The sequence below is a fragment of the Episyrphus balteatus genome, chromosome 3 (assembly GCF_945859705.1).
Source record: "Episyrphus balteatus chromosome 3, idEpiBalt1.1, whole genome shotgun sequence".
In the NCBI taxonomy this organism is placed as follows: Eukaryota; Metazoa; Arthropoda; class Insecta; order Diptera; family Syrphidae; genus Episyrphus; species Episyrphus balteatus.
In genome coordinates, this window is record NC_079136.1 from 12792548 (window position 1) to 12809295 (window position 16748).

General features: G+C 29.4%; 3 protein-coding genes across 3 annotated transcripts; 1 reads left to right on the forward strand and 2 right to left on the reverse strand.

The window, feature by feature from the left end:
* Nucleotides 1-972: 972 nt before the first annotated feature.
* LOC129916473 (uncharacterized) lies at nucleotides 973-1843 on the forward strand. The gene is made up of 3 exons (XM_055996450.1): nucleotides 973-1127; nucleotides 1194-1346; nucleotides 1403-1843. Exons 1-3 carry the CDS (start codon nucleotides 1062-1064, stop codon nucleotides 1739-1741), a joined length of 558 nt encoding a protein of 185 aa, XP_055852425.1. The 5' UTR covers nucleotides 973-1061; the 3' UTR covers nucleotides 1742-1843.
* An 8879-nt stretch (nucleotides 1844-10722) lies between these two features.
* LOC129916511 (lipase 3-like) lies at nucleotides 10723-16308 on the reverse strand. Its single transcript, XM_055996510.1, has 5 exons — nucleotides 15600-16308; nucleotides 14855-15539; nucleotides 11987-12123; nucleotides 11214-11927; nucleotides 10723-11146 (listed from the first exon to the last, which is right to left on the reverse strand). Exons 3-5 carry the CDS (start codon nucleotides 12110-12112, stop codon nucleotides 10769-10771), a joined length of 1218 nt encoding a protein of 405 aa, XP_055852485.1. The 5' UTR covers nucleotides 12113-12123; nucleotides 14855-15539; nucleotides 15600-16308; the 3' UTR covers nucleotides 10723-10768.
* On the reverse strand, nucleotides 15162-16447 carry LOC129913484 (gastric triacylglycerol lipase-like). Its single transcript, XM_055992183.1, has 3 exons — nucleotides 16376-16447; nucleotides 15600-16313; nucleotides 15162-15539 (listed from the first exon to the last, which is right to left on the reverse strand). The coding sequence occupies exons 1-3, from the start codon at nucleotides 16445-16447 to the stop codon at nucleotides 15162-15164; spliced, it is 1164 nt and encodes a 387-aa protein (XP_055848158.1).
* Between the last annotated feature and the right edge of the window lie 301 nt (nucleotides 16448-16748).

Below are 16748 nucleotides of genomic sequence, written 5' to 3' on the forward strand. Positions count from 1 at the left end.
AAAAACCGAAGAAACACGCACACCACTAATTTTTTACAATTACTGACCATTTTTCGTGAAGAAACACTAAGAAAATTTGTTATTTTCAATTTATAATTTTTTCAAATGACATTTTATAAATTAAAATAAAAACAAATTTCCTGTTTACTGCGATTGAAATATATAAAATTAAAGGCCGACTTGACAGATTGGTGCCCATTTTTGACAAACAAATTTTGACAACGTTCGGAATATATTACCTTATTATGTGTACTGTGGTATTGATATATCCCATACAAAAACAAGAAACACAACATATTGTGTTTTGATTTCTGAAAAACTTGCAAAAACGACTTCCGAGGTTATGAAGTTTAACCGTCGATATGCTCTTGTCACATTTAAGTGCGACATAAATTTCAAAAAAAAAATTTATACTTGTCCCTTAAATAAGGTGAGTGTGGAAAAGTTTCAAAAATAAAACTAATACAGTAAAAAATTGCCGAATCGGTGTAGGTAATTTGCCATTGTGCAATTAGGCCGAAAGTAAAAATTCAGAGTTTTTTAACTTTCGCAATGTGAAATAGTGCCAGATTTTTAAATTCAGCCTTATTTCATCTAACGACACATATTTTCGTTTTATGTATTAATGACATAGCTAATTATTCAAGTTCGATTTATTTTTTACAAATTATATGCACAAGTGAATTCAAAAGTGTATAGGTAACGTTAAATATTAAAAACTAAAAATAAAAATTTGAGAAAATTTACATTTTGTAATAAATCAAGGTAGTCGACTTCATAGTCGTTACATTAATGACTTGTAGATGGAATAAAGATATTGTTTCTTTAAATATTTTTGCTTATTTTCAACAATTATACTTGCAACACTGTTCCATGTTTTCTTCTCAATTATATTTTTTACCAAAATGATTAATAAAATTGATATAATTCCAACATGCAATCGTAACTAGACTATAAAATAGAGACTTAAAACAATTTTATATCTAATTGCATTGGAACGAACAAAGCCGATTTAAAGTTAATACAATTTCAAAAAGATTGCAAAAAAAAAAAACATTAAAATGTCATTTACACTGAAATGTGGCATTTTATTAATTGTGATTTTGAATTTAGCTCGAGCAGATGATGTAAGTGAACAGCTTAAAGTGCAAAATTAAAGAAAATATTTATATGAGTGTTTTTGATAATTCAAGGATAAATATGAAATGTTTGTTGATAAATTGGAATTGATCAAAGGAAAAGAGATCCTAGCTGCAACCGAAATCAAAGTTGAAAAAACTGGGCCAACTAATTTTGTATTCCGAGGAGAAGTTGAACATTTTAAAGAATTCAATGACGATTGGACGGTGATTTATAAATTTAGATTTTTTAAACCTTTAATAGTGTTCGAATATATTTGCAGTTAGCTTTAAAAGTCTTCAAAGCCAATACAGCCGATGAAGGATTTAAACCTTTGATAAACTATCCAACTAAAGGTACAAAGGGAGTATGTACAGTTCTGAAAAATGAATACAAAAAGTTATTCTACGACAGCATTAAGGATTGTTCTACAGCACCCCACTTTGACACATGTCCATTAAAAGAAGCCAAATACACTTTTAATGACTGTTCTTTCGATGCAGGTGTTTTTAAGAAATTCTTAAATAAGGGTTACTACCTTATTCAGGTGCATTTATCACATTTGGAAGAAGCTGATTTAGTGCAATACGATTTGTATGCTCATGTGGAAACTGACAAATGAGTTGAATTGAATTAATAATAATAATTCAGTGTAGTTGCATGTAATTTTTTTATTGGAAACTAGGTAACGGGGATTAGAAAATAAAATTGACAATATTTTTGGTGGTGGATAATTAAATGAGATTTTTACTAAGATAATTTCCATATAAATAATCCAGTGAAAATAGATGGTCTCCCTTCACCAAATTCACACCAGGCTTAAAATTGGTAAAGACCTTTGATTTACATTAAGAAAGGACTGCGAACAGTCCCTATCTAAGTGTCAACTGCTTCGCATTTTACCTAAAAAACAATATTTCAATACACAGTACACATAAAAAGGTAATATATTCCGAACTGACATTGGTCGCCAGATTGTCAAAACATGACACTTTGGCGACCAATGTCAGCTACCGAATTCTTAATTGTTTAAAATACCGACGAAAAACGCACAAAAAAACCGATAAACCACGCACACCACTAATTTTTAAACAATTATTTACCATTTTCCGCGATGAAACACGAAGAAAATTTGTTATTTTCAATTTATAATATTTTTAAATGACATTTTATAAATTAAAACAAAAACAAATTTCCTGTTTACTGCGAGTGAAATATAAAAATTAAAGGCCGACCTGACAGATTGGTGCCCATTTTTGACAAACAAATTTTGACAACGTTTGGAATATATTACCTTATTATGTGTACTGTGGTCTACATGTGCGCTTCGATGATGCAAAGATAAACAACTTCTAGACCACTTCTAAAATCTTTATGGGTGAAAAAGGCTTTAAACGCTGACTAAATAATTTTTTGGAAAATGTCACTTTGCACCTTTATCTTCTAATTGCTTCATTTTAATTGAAAATTTTCTGAAGCTTATCATCATGCTTTCAAGAGGAAGAAGAAGAAAAAACATCTTTTCACAAAAGTTATTTGGATATGGGAAAACTCGAAATTTCCCCCTCTTTTCCAGATTTGGCATTCATTAGACCTTAATCTATTCCCGAACATAAACAAAATTGTATCTCAGAAGCGATTCGGGTCCAATGAAGAAGTGGAAAGGGTCGTAAATAAATATTTTGCAAGACTCTTACTTCCGGCAAGGAATTCTACAATTGAATAAAGCCGGACAAGAAGATTATGTAGAGAAAATAAAACCATTTTTTAACTGAACATCATATTCGATCATTATTAGGCCAAATCTCTGACTTTTTTTTGTCGCTTTTCACTACTTTTAAATTTAATACGCATCATCCAGATTCACGATCAAGTAAGTTAAGTCGTCCAAGTTTAATAGAATATTTAAAAAAAATGTTATTGTACAATTCTAATTAATTATGCTGATTTCAGACAAGAAAGGAAAAAAATCTTTGTTAAGCTTACTATCTTGGATTCATTAAAAGAATTATCCAGACATAGTATATAGAATATAGTACCGCACCCATGCGTCATCAAGAAAAACGCCTACTAGGTATACTTGAAGAATCATCAAAATTTAGGGTATTTGAACCCTCTGAGAAAGTATGATATACTTTGAGGCGCCTTTAATTAGTATTTTCTCCGTTTAGATTTATATTCTCAACAATATGACAGCAACAAAGATTTAAAATTCCATTTGCTTCTTTTTTGTCACACCAATATCGGTTCAAGTACACAGAGATTTATCTCCTTAACTCTTTCGGAATCTAAGAGCTCCAATTGTAAAACATGGCTTACAGTCTGTAATTGACTTCGAGGTTCACTGTGGTGTATGTGTAATTTTGTTTACACTGGTCGGCAAAAACAAAAAAAACTAGGGAGCAAGAATTTTGTGAGGTGATTTTAATTAACTTGAGTGTGCTCAATTCAAAACAGTTTACAGATTTATTCCATCACGTCTTATTTTTGAGCTCTATTCATCACTATTTTCGCTATAAAGTCTAAAAAACTAATTTTAAAAGAAATGCATTTTTATGTTTGATCCACAGTACACATAAAAAGGTAATATATTCCGAACTGACATTGGTCGCCAGATTGTCAAAACATGACACTTTGGCGACCAATGTCAGCTACTGAATTCTTAATTGTTTAAAATACCGATGAAAAACGCACAAAAACCGATAAACTACGCACACCACTAATTTTTAAACAATTATTTATCATTTTCCGCGATGAAACACGAAGAAAATTTGTTATTTTTCAATTGATAATATTTTTAAATGACATTTTATAAATTAAAAAAAAAACAAATTTCCTGTTTACTGCGATTGAAATATAAAAATTAAAGGCCGACCTGACAGATTGGTGCTCATCAGTGGCGTAGATAGCTTTTTGCTAAGGGGGGGGATAGATCTAGTTCGCAAATTTTTTTTAAGTTTTAATAATGCTTCTTTGTATTGTTTTTATTCTCTTTAAATTGGAGAAAGTTCTTCCGGTAGTTGACGTAGAAACCAGCAGTGTAGCTAATATCTTTAATAAAATATAAATACCAGGACAACTTTTTTCGGTGCAGCTTTCGAGCGCTTTCAATGAGTTCATAGAGGAAGTATTTTTCCTTCTGATCAAATATCTTTTCTGAGTTTTTAATTCTTCACACAGAGAAAAATATGACCAGGACCACATAAATACCAACAGATTTCCTTATTGAACTGTTTTATGAAGAAACCTTATTAATATCAACAATTAATAAGGTTTTTCCATAGAGATTTCTTATTATTTTCATGTACAAAATCTTTCAAAATTTTTTGTAAAAATTTCATATTTTTTCCAACTTGGCACTAGAACAAAAATTGTGACCAATATTTCTATAGTAAGTTGGAATAGGTGATCCCGTACATGATCGTATTTTTTTTATTAAAAAAACAAAACCGACTTCCATGGATCAAAACTGGGTTTTATGGTTTTTCTAATAGTACTGAACAGGCACCAGCTTTTCAATACCTACAAAAAGAATTATCAAAATTGGTTTACTCGGTCCAAAGTTATGAGGTGACAAACACAAAAAAAAAAGTACAGACGAATTGAATAACTCCTCCTTTTTGGAAGTCGGTAAAACAATTAGGAAATCTCGATTGTTTAAATAATATTTCCTTCTTGGATGAAAACTATAAGGAAATCTTATTGTTTTTGTTCTATTTTATGTGGTCTAGTTTTTGGTAAAACTCAACAGTTTCATTAAATTTTTTAGCTGCTTTGTCTATTTCAGACGACGAATCCTTAGAAAGAACCGGAAACCCTTCTAGTGTGTTTTCATGGTTTGTACATTTTTCTCCAAGGCCCATTACATAGAAATCGAGAAAAAGATTGAAAACAGTAACACGAAAATATTCTTTACTGTACTTTGAACCGAAGATTTCGAACGATTCTTTTGTCGCTTCACTATTCTCTTATGTTTAACGCCTATGTCAAGGATTTCAGCTAATTTTTCCCATATACAAAAAACTTTCGAAAATGAGTCGTCTTCTGCCCGTTTAATTTTAAGTTGATCCCTTAAATCTTTAGCGAGCTCCATTGCTTGGACCAAGTCTAAATTCACTCTTTGAAACACCGACTTAATGGCAACGAAAGTTGGTAAACCATATTTATAACCTTTAAGCTAATCAAGAACTCGAAATCCATAGCGTTTTTTTTCAAAGTGCGCTTCTTCAACTTATTTATTCATGACTGTTTATACTGCACAATTATCGATCCCAATGGGGGGGGGATATATCCCCCTGATCCCCCCCCTATCTACGCCACTGGTGCTCATTTTTGACAAACAAATTTTGACAACGTTCGGAATATATTACCTTATTATGTGTACTGTGTGTTTGATCTATTTCAACTATCTTTTAGAAAAAATAATAGACCCATAAGAAGGGTCTAAATGAGTCGGGTCTTTACCCGACAGCCACTTTAACCTAACCTAACCTCTAAGCTGTAACAATTGAGGCAGTACAACATAACGTCAATTCTTGGTAATGGAGTGTATTGCTTCGTTCTAGGTTAAAGATTACAAACTCCTATTAAGCTCGTTAAAAATCTTTAAAAACAAGTGTCCACACACTAAACCCATCAATTATTTTTAATCAACTAGGTTAAACATTTGCATATAAAAATAAATTTTATATCAGTTCCAAAGATCTTTGATAGCAGCCAAACCATTTTGTTTGTCAATTACTCGTATTATAAATTTTTAAAAATCATACTGAAAATATGCAGGCCGAAAGTAAATATTCTTAAACAACAAAAAACAACAAAAATAATTTTTGATTCCGTTATTTTATTCATGGGAAGTATCTCAATGTAATCATTCATGATTTGCTCACTCTCTATTTTAACGTCCGAAAGTTAACAAGTGTTTACAAAGTGATAGTTTATCATAAAAGTGAGTAATTGAGTTGAAAAAAAAAATTTCAGAAAATGCTAGTGGTATGTATTTTTAAATTCAATTTGTTTTTTGTAAAAAAAAAAAGTCGGATTCTATTTCTATTAACTGAATGTTGTAAGGCATTTTTTGATAGTTTTCAGATGTTTGTTTTTTACTTCTTGGACGATTAAAAAAAAGTGCCGAAGAGTGCCATCGTGAATTTTTCATATTTCGTAGTTTGAATCATTACCTTTAATTTGATGCTAAAATTAAGTGCCGAAAACCGCCGCAAACTATTTTTTTCGTCTCTTTTAGGTACCAATCCGCTCTTTTTAAGGTGACAATTTTTTTACGGAAGGACATTGTTCAAGATTGTCTAGCTTGTAGAGCATGAACTGTTATGTGTGATATATGAAATGAAAGGTTATATTATCTTTCTTCAAAATAAAAATAAATCAAATTTATAAATGCTCTATGTAAAAAGATATTACGGCTCAAAAAAAGACCATCTTTTTACCGTTATCTCAAAAATGTGACCATGAAAATGATTGAAATTTTGCACAAATATAGTCGTTGCTTTTATTTATATTTGCTGTTAATTTGATTAATATATCTGTCAAAAAGATATAAATAAAAAACGGTCAAAAGGGCTCGAAAACGGTCAAAAATTTGGGAAAAAGAAATATTTTTTCCCATTAAAGATATCTCGGGCAATAAAAAAGACATCAGAAAGATTTAAACAGGCATTGAAGTATGGAAAACAGTTCTTATAGAAACCGTTACTAAATATGTTCAAACAATTTTCCTTATATAAAAGAATAAGGTCCGAAGTACCCCAAAAAACGTTTTTTTGCATCTTCTAACAGTAATATTTCAAAAACGGGAGCTGATTAATTTTTTTTAACTTCGGATTCGAGTTCAAGACACCGAAAACCTTCAGAAAAGTATATTTTTGTTTCGGCAACAAAACCCTTGTAAACCAGTGTAATAGTTAAAGCTGTACATTGTAATTTGTAAAGATTTTCCTTATCTGCGGTTTTCTTGTACTTTAATATCAAATATTTTTAGTGTTTAAATTGTTTTTCAAACAATGAAGCTTTTAAAAAAAAGTAAGTTATCTATTTATTTAATTTAAAAAAAAAATTCCATTATGAATAAAATTATTTCTAAAATAAAAAAACACACAATTCAAAATATAACGCTTTGAGTAAAAAAGAAACACAACTTAAAAAATGAAATCAAATACGTTTACAAACTGTATTTAATTACCTATTTGGAAATAAAATAAATTGAACGACTGGGTTGTACGAACTTGTATGTATGTATGTATGTATTTTTATTGAGACTTCAGATTTACATTAATATTGTTTTTTACATAAATAAAGATAATTATAGCCGACTTAGAATTGGTCAGGCAACAACGATATACATTTAAGTTACTTAAGAGGAAAACAGAAAATAGTGAAACTTTTTGATACTTCTAGTATTACATGTTTGCTCAATATGAACATGACAGCTAATAATATATGTGACTTAAAACTAAACTAACAGGGGAACAAAATGGCAAAAGTGAAGAGAACTGCTCAACAGTGATACCAAAGTGGTAACAAATTGGGCAGTTTTAAAGTTAATTTTTATTAACTTGATAATGATAACAAAAAAATTTTTTTTTTGAAGTGAAAACTTCTTTAGTATCGTAGTGATTTGAAACAAGATGAAACGAAAACGCGACACGACTTCAACTTGTTATAACTTTTTTGTTTTAATAGATAGATTATTGAAATTTGTACTGTAGATAGGTAATTAAATAAATTATAATTGTACAAAATTTCAATTAATTTCATATTCAAAATTCGGAGATAACGGTAAAAAGATGTTCTTTTCAAACACACGTTATATCGTTTGATCTAGTGCACATACAAATTTGATTTAACTTTAATACGCATGCTGATAACATAACCTTTTATTTGATATATCACTCATAACGTTACGTGTTCTACAAGTAACACAATCTTAATTGAAAAAAAAAATAAAAAATACCTCAAAACACCTGTGGAGATCTGTTGGCGATGACCAGCTACCAGTGTAGGAAGTACCGTAATCTCAGTCTGGAAATTCGACATGGTTGACTTTAAAAAATTCTAACTTCTCTTGTAGACATCTTTGAAATAAGATTTATACATCATTATACAAGGTGAAACAATAAGCTTTCACATGGTATAAAATTTTTTATAGGTTGTCAAACAAAAAAATTGATTTAATAGCATGAGAACATAAAAATAAATGTTTTTTTTGCTTTTTGGATGAAATTTCATCGAGTTTTAAAAATTCTAGCTCTTTTTGTAAGTGTCTCATATATATATTTTGAGCTAAGACAATAAGCTTTCAGATGGTGTAAAAATTTGTATAGGTTGTTAGGTAAAAAATGCATTTAATAGCGTGAGAAAATAAAAATACGTGTTTTTTCGCTTTTTTGTGATGGAAATTGATCGAGTTCAAAAAATTCTAGCTCTTTTTGTAGATGTCTCATAGACCTGATCGATATATATATTTTGAGCTAAGACAACAAGCTTTCAGATGATATAAAATTTATATAGGTCGTCATATAAAAATCATAAATTTGAAGGTGATAGAATAAAAATAGGTATAGATTTTTTCTATATTAAAAATGATTTTTTAAGGTTTCACTTCTACCACGTGTATTTGCACACAAGATTTTTTTTTTTTTTTTTTTCATTTCACTTTACAAAGTATGACTAATTTAATGTATTAACATTATTAAAGTAATGTATATTAAAAGACTTATTAGCTAATATAAGGATTATACAAAATTCATGTTTAATGAATGTTAGAGTTTTACTCTATTATTATTACTAGTACAAAACAGAATTTAAAGAATTTAAGAAAACCAAAACTTAAAGATAAATTGATTTTTAGGTTTATATGGAAGATTATTGTTTTTAATTTTATTTTTAAGATGAACTATAACTAGGAAAAGGAAAGAGAATTACAAAATTGGCAATTTGAGTATTTTGTTTTCTTAAAATTAAAATTTGGTTAATAATTCATTATGATACATTTATACATTTTTGTTTTTGATTTTGTAAACTTGGTAGATGAGGTTTATTTTAATGAATTATGTTTTAATTTTTACATATGTACATCTATATAAATTTATGTTTATGTTAATTGTTTTTTTTTTTGTTTTTATTTATTTATTTTTTTTTTTTTTTTGTTTTATTAATTTTTATTTTATTTTTTTTTTGTTTTTTTTTTCAGTTTTGTATTTCAATGAATTATTTAATTAATTATAGTTTGAAAATTGGGTATTGAGAAGAAAATAAGAACAGAATGGATTAAGAATGAAAAGAAAACGTTATTCTGGAATTAGTTGAGCCTCAAGAGAGGTAAGTAGTTACCCTCTGTATGAGTTGGTATTGTTTGATTTGTAAAAATTTGAAAGAAAGTGATGGTCTTCATCCATCACGAAGTGGGGGGTGGACCCTTCATTAAGGATGTTGATTGGTGACATGTAATAATTGTCTGAGATTGAATTTCTGGTATTATCAGAGAGAATCTTATATGTATTGTGGGGTTAGGGTGTTGTCTTAAGCTGGAAAATCTACGTTTGGCGAGATTTGTAAGATAATATAGAATTGGTTGAATTTTAGCGATTTCATACAGTGCCTTGTTTGTGTACCATTTCCCAGATGGTCTTCTAAATTTTTGAGTGCATTTCCTCAGAATGGTTCTTTCAAATCTTTGCATTTCGTGAGCGACAGTTGGAGAGATTTGGAACCAAATAGCAAATCCATAAGAAATTACGGGTCTAATCAAAGCTTTATAGATAAGTAATTTAGTTTTCATTTCGACTTCACGAGAGTTAAGGAGCGACTTTAGCTTAGCGCCAGCGGCTTTCGATTTGGTTAAAGCCTGTCTTACATGTGGATTTAGTTTCCATCTTTCGTGTAGTGAAATTCCAAGGTATTTTATTGTTTTTTTCAAAGGGATAATATTACCTCTAACATTGAGCTTAAGCTGTTTGCTCTCCCTTACGGCTAGATGGTGGCCTTTTGTAGATGCATTTCTAAAGCATATCATTTCGCATTTTGAGGTATTCAAATTAATCCCCCATTTATCATAGTATGGTAAAATGGCTTCAAGATGCTTTTTAACACCATGGAGTGCGTCGTGAGGCCTTTCGTTTGTACGAACTTGCTCAAGTAGTATTTATATAAAAAATTAGAAATTTTATTTGAAAAAAAAAAACTTAAAATTACTTTTTTAAAGGAGCTCCATAGGATATATGCAATTTCATTTATTTAATTAGAAGCATTTTTAGAAAAAAAAAATTTTTAATCGTTACAGCTGTTTTAAAAAAAAATTAATTTTTTATAAATCATTTTTAAATAAAATTTGGATGCCATTTTGAAGAAATTACCAATCAACATCAAAAACCAAAATTTCGAAAAAAATCAATGTCCAGTTTTTAAAAATTCAATTTTTCAGAAAAAAAATTTTTGAATTTTTGTTTTAAATCAAAAAATTAATTTTTTTCAAAATTTTATTTTTGGCTTATATTAAAATTATATAAGTGCTTTTGACATAACAAAAACACACTTTATTAAAGTTTCAAAATGGCCGCTAATACATATATATTAATTTTACTCATGTATAACGCGCCAAAATAAATATTACTTCAAAATTATATTGCTTTTTTTATTTAATTGAAGCAACATCTTTCAGAATCAAATCATAAAGATCTTCTTTGGCTCTTTTAGAATATATCGGTGATAAATATGTAGCGTTATTTTTAATTTCATACACTCGTATCACATTTGGAAGTTGGTCCTCAATTCTAACAACATCTTTTGTATGAATCAATTTACCATTTTCAGGGTAATACAAACCCACAGGAATATTAATCACGTTTAGTGAATAAATTGGGGGATTTCTGCTATTGTATCTTCTTAAATTTTCTAGTAAACCATAATCGTATTGGCGGAATATATTGCTGTCATGTATTTGGAAATAATGCAATAAACACTTTACTGAAACTCCAGCAGGAGTTGTATCAAGTACTTCAGATAAAATAGACTAAAATGAAAAGAAAGATAAGGATCATAATTATGTTAACAGTAAAAATGGAACTCCTTATTCTTACAGGTTCTACGGTAACATTATTAAATCCAGCCAATACAAAAAGTATATCCGAACACAATATACGAGGTTCGTCATTACAAAATGCAGCACCAGCTAATTTTGTGATCGTTCCATTTGGTCTAAATTCCATATTTCCAGTAACAGTTGCCAATGGGTTTAAAAGTTTTATAGCCTTACTTGCAACTTCAAGGTAAACACTGCTCAAATCTTCAAGATATGCTACCGGTGTCATCAAATGGGCCGACTTTATATATTTTTGATACTCTTCTTTCAAAGAACACATCACAAAGAAAGCTGTTGCTCCTTCTGAGTTGCCAAAGAAACGAAACTCATCTTGTCCAGTTTTATTACGAATGAAATCAATTGTTGCTGGAAGATCTTTGGTACCCATTTCGTGAAATGTGAAATCCCAAAAATCTCCAATAAGGGCATCTGGATTGAGGTTGACATGTTTGCGGGAGTTTACGTTACCACGGAAGTTGATAGCCCAAACATCGTAACCAGCGTTAGCAAGAAGAAAACCCAAGGATTCATTTCGAAGCAACAAAAAATCAATAGAAGAACCAGAAATACCATGCGCCAGTAAAGCAATTGGGCATGGTTTTTCGTCATTCGATTGGGAGCAGGGAATTCTGTCAATTCCTAAGAGATAACCATCTTCTGTTTGAACGGTATAATGTTCATAGGGATAATCTAGTTCCTTGGCTATCTTTTCCTAAAGGAGAAAATAAATTAAATTAGAAATAAGTTATTAAATTAATTATATCAGCATACCGTTGTGATTCTGTCAGCTGCAAAACCTGTCCCAATCAAGGCAAATAGACCCAAAACTAGACAAGCGTTCATTTTGCAAAGTGCGGTTTGTCTGGCAATCATTAGACTGAGAAGTCTTTTATACATGTAGGTAACACCTTGATTTTGAAGATGTTTAATTAAGTAAGTAATTCTTCAAATTTGTATAATTTTAAGAAAGAGACATTTAAATATAAATATTTAATCAAGTGAACAATTAAATTATAATTAAAAGACATAGTTGCTAACGTCTTCTTTCAAGATTTTGGATGTTAGATAGGGTATAATCGGGTTGCAATAGTAACTGCACGGAAACTAAGATTTTTATTTTGAAAAATTGGTTTTTTTTCTTAATTTGAAAATATTTTTTTTTTTTTACAAAAACAATCTTTTTGTGAATCAAAAGAATTATTCATTATTTTCAGAAAATGAAAAAAAAAAAAATTCATTGAAAGTATCTTAAACAATAGTCAAGCAAACTTTTGATTCAAATCTTATGGGTAATTCCATGAAAAAGTGGACACGAATTTTGAACAAATTATGCAGTTTTTTTTACTTTTTGTAATAGCAAATTACTATTTACAAACGGTAACACTTTATGCAAGTTGCAAGAAAAGATTCTTTGTTGTATTCCCTTATGGATAGAAATTAAATTCAAGGAGAATAAATAATCTTAAAGCATTTTTAAAGCATAAGCTGAATTTCACATGAAAATGACGGAAAAACAAGCCCACAGAAAATTGGATGAATCTAATAGTGACCATGGCAATATGCCCTCGTGATTGCTAAAATAAATTAACATTTAAGCAAGCTTCGTTACACAATATTCGATTTAAAAAAAACTTGAGTGAAAATGCATCTTTTCTTTACTTTTGGAACCACAAATCGCAGGTAACATGAGTTACCAAAATAATGTAGCGTGAGTTACCTAAACATTTTAAAATTTTTCCTCGAAATATCGAATAAATGTTTGGTTTTGTCACTAATATTAAAAGTTTGTAATTTTTTATGTATGGAATCTTCATTTAAAACAAATTAAGATTCTTAATTTCGCAGAAAAACTTCATACTGTGGGACTCTTAAATCTCGTGTCCGATTTTTGTAACGTGAGTTACCATCATACTTTTATTTATCCCAAGCAAATACTAAAATTAAAGAAACATTTTTTTGTTAATTATGAAAGTAATGGTTATGCTCCGTTCATGGATAGTTAATTCGTATCAATTTATATTAAAATTAACAAAAAAAAATTATTTATGTATCGGAAATTTTTGTGAATGTAACTTGAGTAACCATGGAATTGCCCTTAGACAGACAAAGTCTGTTAAATTTTCGAGAAATAAAAAATGATCTGTATATTCGCCAGTTTTCCCCTAAACCCCGAATTTATATGAGGACATCCATAAAATATTTAACAAGATTATTCTTCTTGCTTTATGTAAATAAAAACTAAATAAGGCTAATTACACAACTGAATCAACATATTTTTGTCAACAAAAAAAAAAAAAATTTAAACTTTCAATTCTTAAAAAAAAACAAATGGTAGAATTATATACAGTGAATCAAAAAAAAGTTGTACGGTTGATTTTCTTATACTTTATAGTATATAGTATAGTTTGAACAGAGCGCTCTAGGTTTTTTGATTTATCCATTGGATATAGGTACATATGTAAGTCAATTTAGTTTTTAGTGGGAAATAAATGTGTTTTTTTAATTTTTTTAAACTATATAATTTACTGTGGTTGTCTGTAAAGTCGGTTTACGGACCATAATTTTAAGTGATAACTTCATTCATAAGAAAACAGGTTGTGTGCTTTCGTTAAAACAAAAAATGATCTAAAAATTATTTATTTGTCAACTTTCTTGTAAAAAAAATATGTACCTAAATCTTATAGTAAAATATAAAAATAGCTAGAATTTTTTGAAGCCAATCAATTTTCATCAAAAAAGCAAGAAAATCAATCTTCTTTTTCTTCAATTACCTTAAAGTCCATTTTTTTAAATGATAACCTAAAATAAATTTTAAATCATCGAAAGCTTATTATTTCACTTATTATATGACGCTTAAACCATAGTTCTACGATATCTACAAAAAAAAATAAAGTAAAGTATATCAAATGAAAGTTAATATTATCAGCATTATCAATAAAGTTAAATCAAGTTTTTATGTGCGCTAGATCACAAGACAGAATGTGCTAAAAAATACAACTTTATTTTACCGTTATCTCAAAATTGTGTTTACGAAACTTATTAAAATTTTGCACAAATAAAGTTCTGCCTATTATATGTATCTATAGTATTAATTCCATTAATTTATTTGTTAAAGAAAAAAAGATAAAAATAAAAAACCGTTAAAAACGGTTAAAAAAAACTGGTTTTCGACCAAAAATCATTTTAGAACACTGATTTTTCCACATGCATGCCCGTGGCCATGAACTATATGTCTTATAAATTTGAGATTTTTTGAACTCTCCAAAAATTGCTTAAAATAAAAAAACCACCCAAAAGTACCCCTAAAATAGTAGGTGTTTTTGAAAAATTTATTTTTCAAAACGCGACTTAAAAAAAATCTGAGTTTTACCCATGATTTTTTTTTTGTATTATCTTTTGAATTTCATTTTTCAAATTGGCAAACAAAATTTCTCCTACCTATAATGTCTACCACATGTTTTTCAAAAAAGCATTTATAACTTGGTTTTGAATTTTTTTAGAATTTTTTCAATGCCAAAAAAATCAACTTTCTACAACTTTGCGTTTAAAAAATAGCCACTTTTGTGCAATTTAGTTTTACCCCTATTTACCCTATTTAATGATTGAATTTTTCAAAATTCGTCATTAGTATTTATGTACCTTTTTATCATTATAATTCAAATAAGCTATAGAAAATTTTTGTATCTCCAATAGTTAATTTTTAGCCGAGCTGCTAAAAATTTCAAGTGGAACGGGAGAAAATGGCGTCAATTTTTCATGGATGCTGCCATGGTTCATCGATTTATAAGTCTTTATCACGTCAAAATGGGCAACAATGGTTTAGAGTTGAAAGTGAAAAAAGTAAAAACTATTATTTTTTTAATGCTTTATTTGTTTTGAGAGATTTAGCAATGAATTTAACATTTATTTCATTTTGAAAATCAAAAAATAAATGTGCTTTCCTTTTTCACTCAACTGACGTAACATCTTCCAAAAGAATATCATACAGATCGCTTTTGGCAAATGGTGAATATATTGGAGACAGGAGTGTAGAGTTGTTCTTCATGTTATATACTCGTTTCACATTTGGAAGTTCTTTAGCCATTCTCTCATCATCCTCTGTATGAATAATTTTACCGAATTCGGGGGAATACAAAAACACAGGTATATTGATCTTGCTAAGATCATATTCTGGTGGATTTCTGCTATTGTATCTTCTTAAGTTTCCTACCAAACCATAATCGTATTGGCAGAATTTTTTGCTATCATGTAATTGGAAATAGTGCAACAAACACTTGGTTGAAAGACCAGCCGGAGTTGTGCCAAGTACATCGCCTAAAATAGACTAAAATGTAAAGAAAAATTAGGATTATTCTTACTGAGCAGCGGAACTCCATATACTTACAGGTTCTACGGTGATATTATTAAATCCAGCTAATACGAAAAGTATATCCGAACACAATATACGAGGTTCATCATTACAAAATGCATTACCAACTAATTTTGTGATCGTTCCATTTGGTCTAAATTCAGTATTTGCAGCAAGAGATGGTAATGGCTGTATTAGCGCTATAGCCTTACTTCCAACTTTAAGGGTTACACTGTCTAATTTGTTAACATATACTACCGGTGACATCAAATGTGCAGACTTAATGTATTTTTGATATTCTTCTTTTTCAATACACAAGACAAATAAAGCTGCTGCTGCTTGAGAGTTGCCAATGAATTGGATTTCATCTTGTCCAGTTTCATTGCGAATGAAATCAATTACGGCTGGAAGATCTTTGGTACCCAATTCGGGGAATGAAAAGTCCCAGAATTTTCCAACAAGGACATCCGGGTTAAGTTTGACATGTTTGCGAGAGTTAAAGTTACCACGGAAGTTGAGGAACCATACATCGAAACCAAGATCGGAGAGATTTAAACCCAAGGATTCATTACGGAGTATGACAAAGTCAACAGATGAACCAGACAAACCATGCGCTAGAACAACAATTGGACATGCTTTTCCATCATTCGATTTGGAGCAGGGAATTCTTTCTACTCCTAAGAGATAACCATCTTCGGTTTGAATGGTATAATTTTCAAATGAATAACCTTGTTCCTTGGCTATTTTTTCCTATATATTAGAAAAAAAAATTAAATTAGAAATAAGTTACCAAATTAATTATAACACTATACCGTTGTGATTCTGTCAGCTGCAGAAGCTGCCCCAATCAAGGCAAAAAGACCCAAAACTAGCAAGGTATTCATTTTGCGAAGCACGGTTTATCTGAAAATCATTAGACTAAGAGGTCTTTTATATACCATCTTACCAGCCTAGTTTGTTTGATTTAGTTATTAGTTATTTGTACAATTTTTAATAGCACACATTTAAACAAATGTTTAAGCAAGTGTACAATTTTATTGATAAACATACATAGTTGCTAACGTCTTTTCACAAGAATTTGGATGTTAGATAAAAAATTTAGTTTTTTCTTTTCAAAATGAGTAGAGTATGTTTGGGTAACTTAGTCAGTTTTTCGAGAACATGGAGTTGTTTGGTATGTTTGAA

What these genes read in the sequence shown, in the direction of transcription:
- LOC129916473 (XM_055996450.1), top strand. Translation starts at nt 1,062, where the DNA reads ATGTCATTTACACTGAAATGTGGCATTTTATTAATTGTGATTTTGAAT. An exon ending in ATTTAGCTCGAGCAGATGAT is followed by an intron (nt 1,128 to 1,193) that starts GTAAGTGAACAG and finishes TGATAATTCAAG; the next exon opens with GATAAATATGAAATGTTTGT. An exon ending in AATTCAATGACGATTGGACG is followed by an intron (nt 1,347 to 1,402) that starts GTGATTTATAAA and finishes ATATATTTGCAG; the next exon opens with TTAGCTTTAAAAGTCTTCAA.
- LOC129916511 (XM_055996510.1), bottom strand. Translation starts at nt 12,112, where the DNA reads ATGTATAAAAGACTTCTCAGTCTAATGATTGCCAGACAAACCGCACTT. An exon ending in CAGCTGACAGAATCACAACG is followed by an intron (nt 11,928 to 11,986) that starts GTATGCTGATAT and finishes TTTCTCCTTTAG; the next exon opens with GAAAAGATAGCCAAGGAACT. An exon ending in ATAATGTTACCGTAGAACCT is followed by an intron (nt 11,147 to 11,213) that starts GTAAGAATAAGG and finishes TTTTCATTTTAG; the next exon opens with TCTATTTTATCTGAAGTACT.
- LOC129913484 (XM_055992183.1), bottom strand. Translation starts at nt 16,447, where the DNA reads ATGAATACCTTGCTAGTTTTGGGTCTTTTTGCCTTGATTGGGGCAGCT. An exon ending in CAGCTGACAGAATCACAACG is followed by an intron (nt 16,314 to 16,375) that starts GTATAGTGTTAT and finishes TCTAATATATAG; the next exon opens with GAAAAAATAGCCAAGGAACA. An exon ending in ATAATATCACCGTAGAACCT is followed by an intron (nt 15,540 to 15,599) that starts GTAAGTATATGG and finishes TTTACATTTTAG; the next exon opens with TCTATTTTAGGCGATGTACT.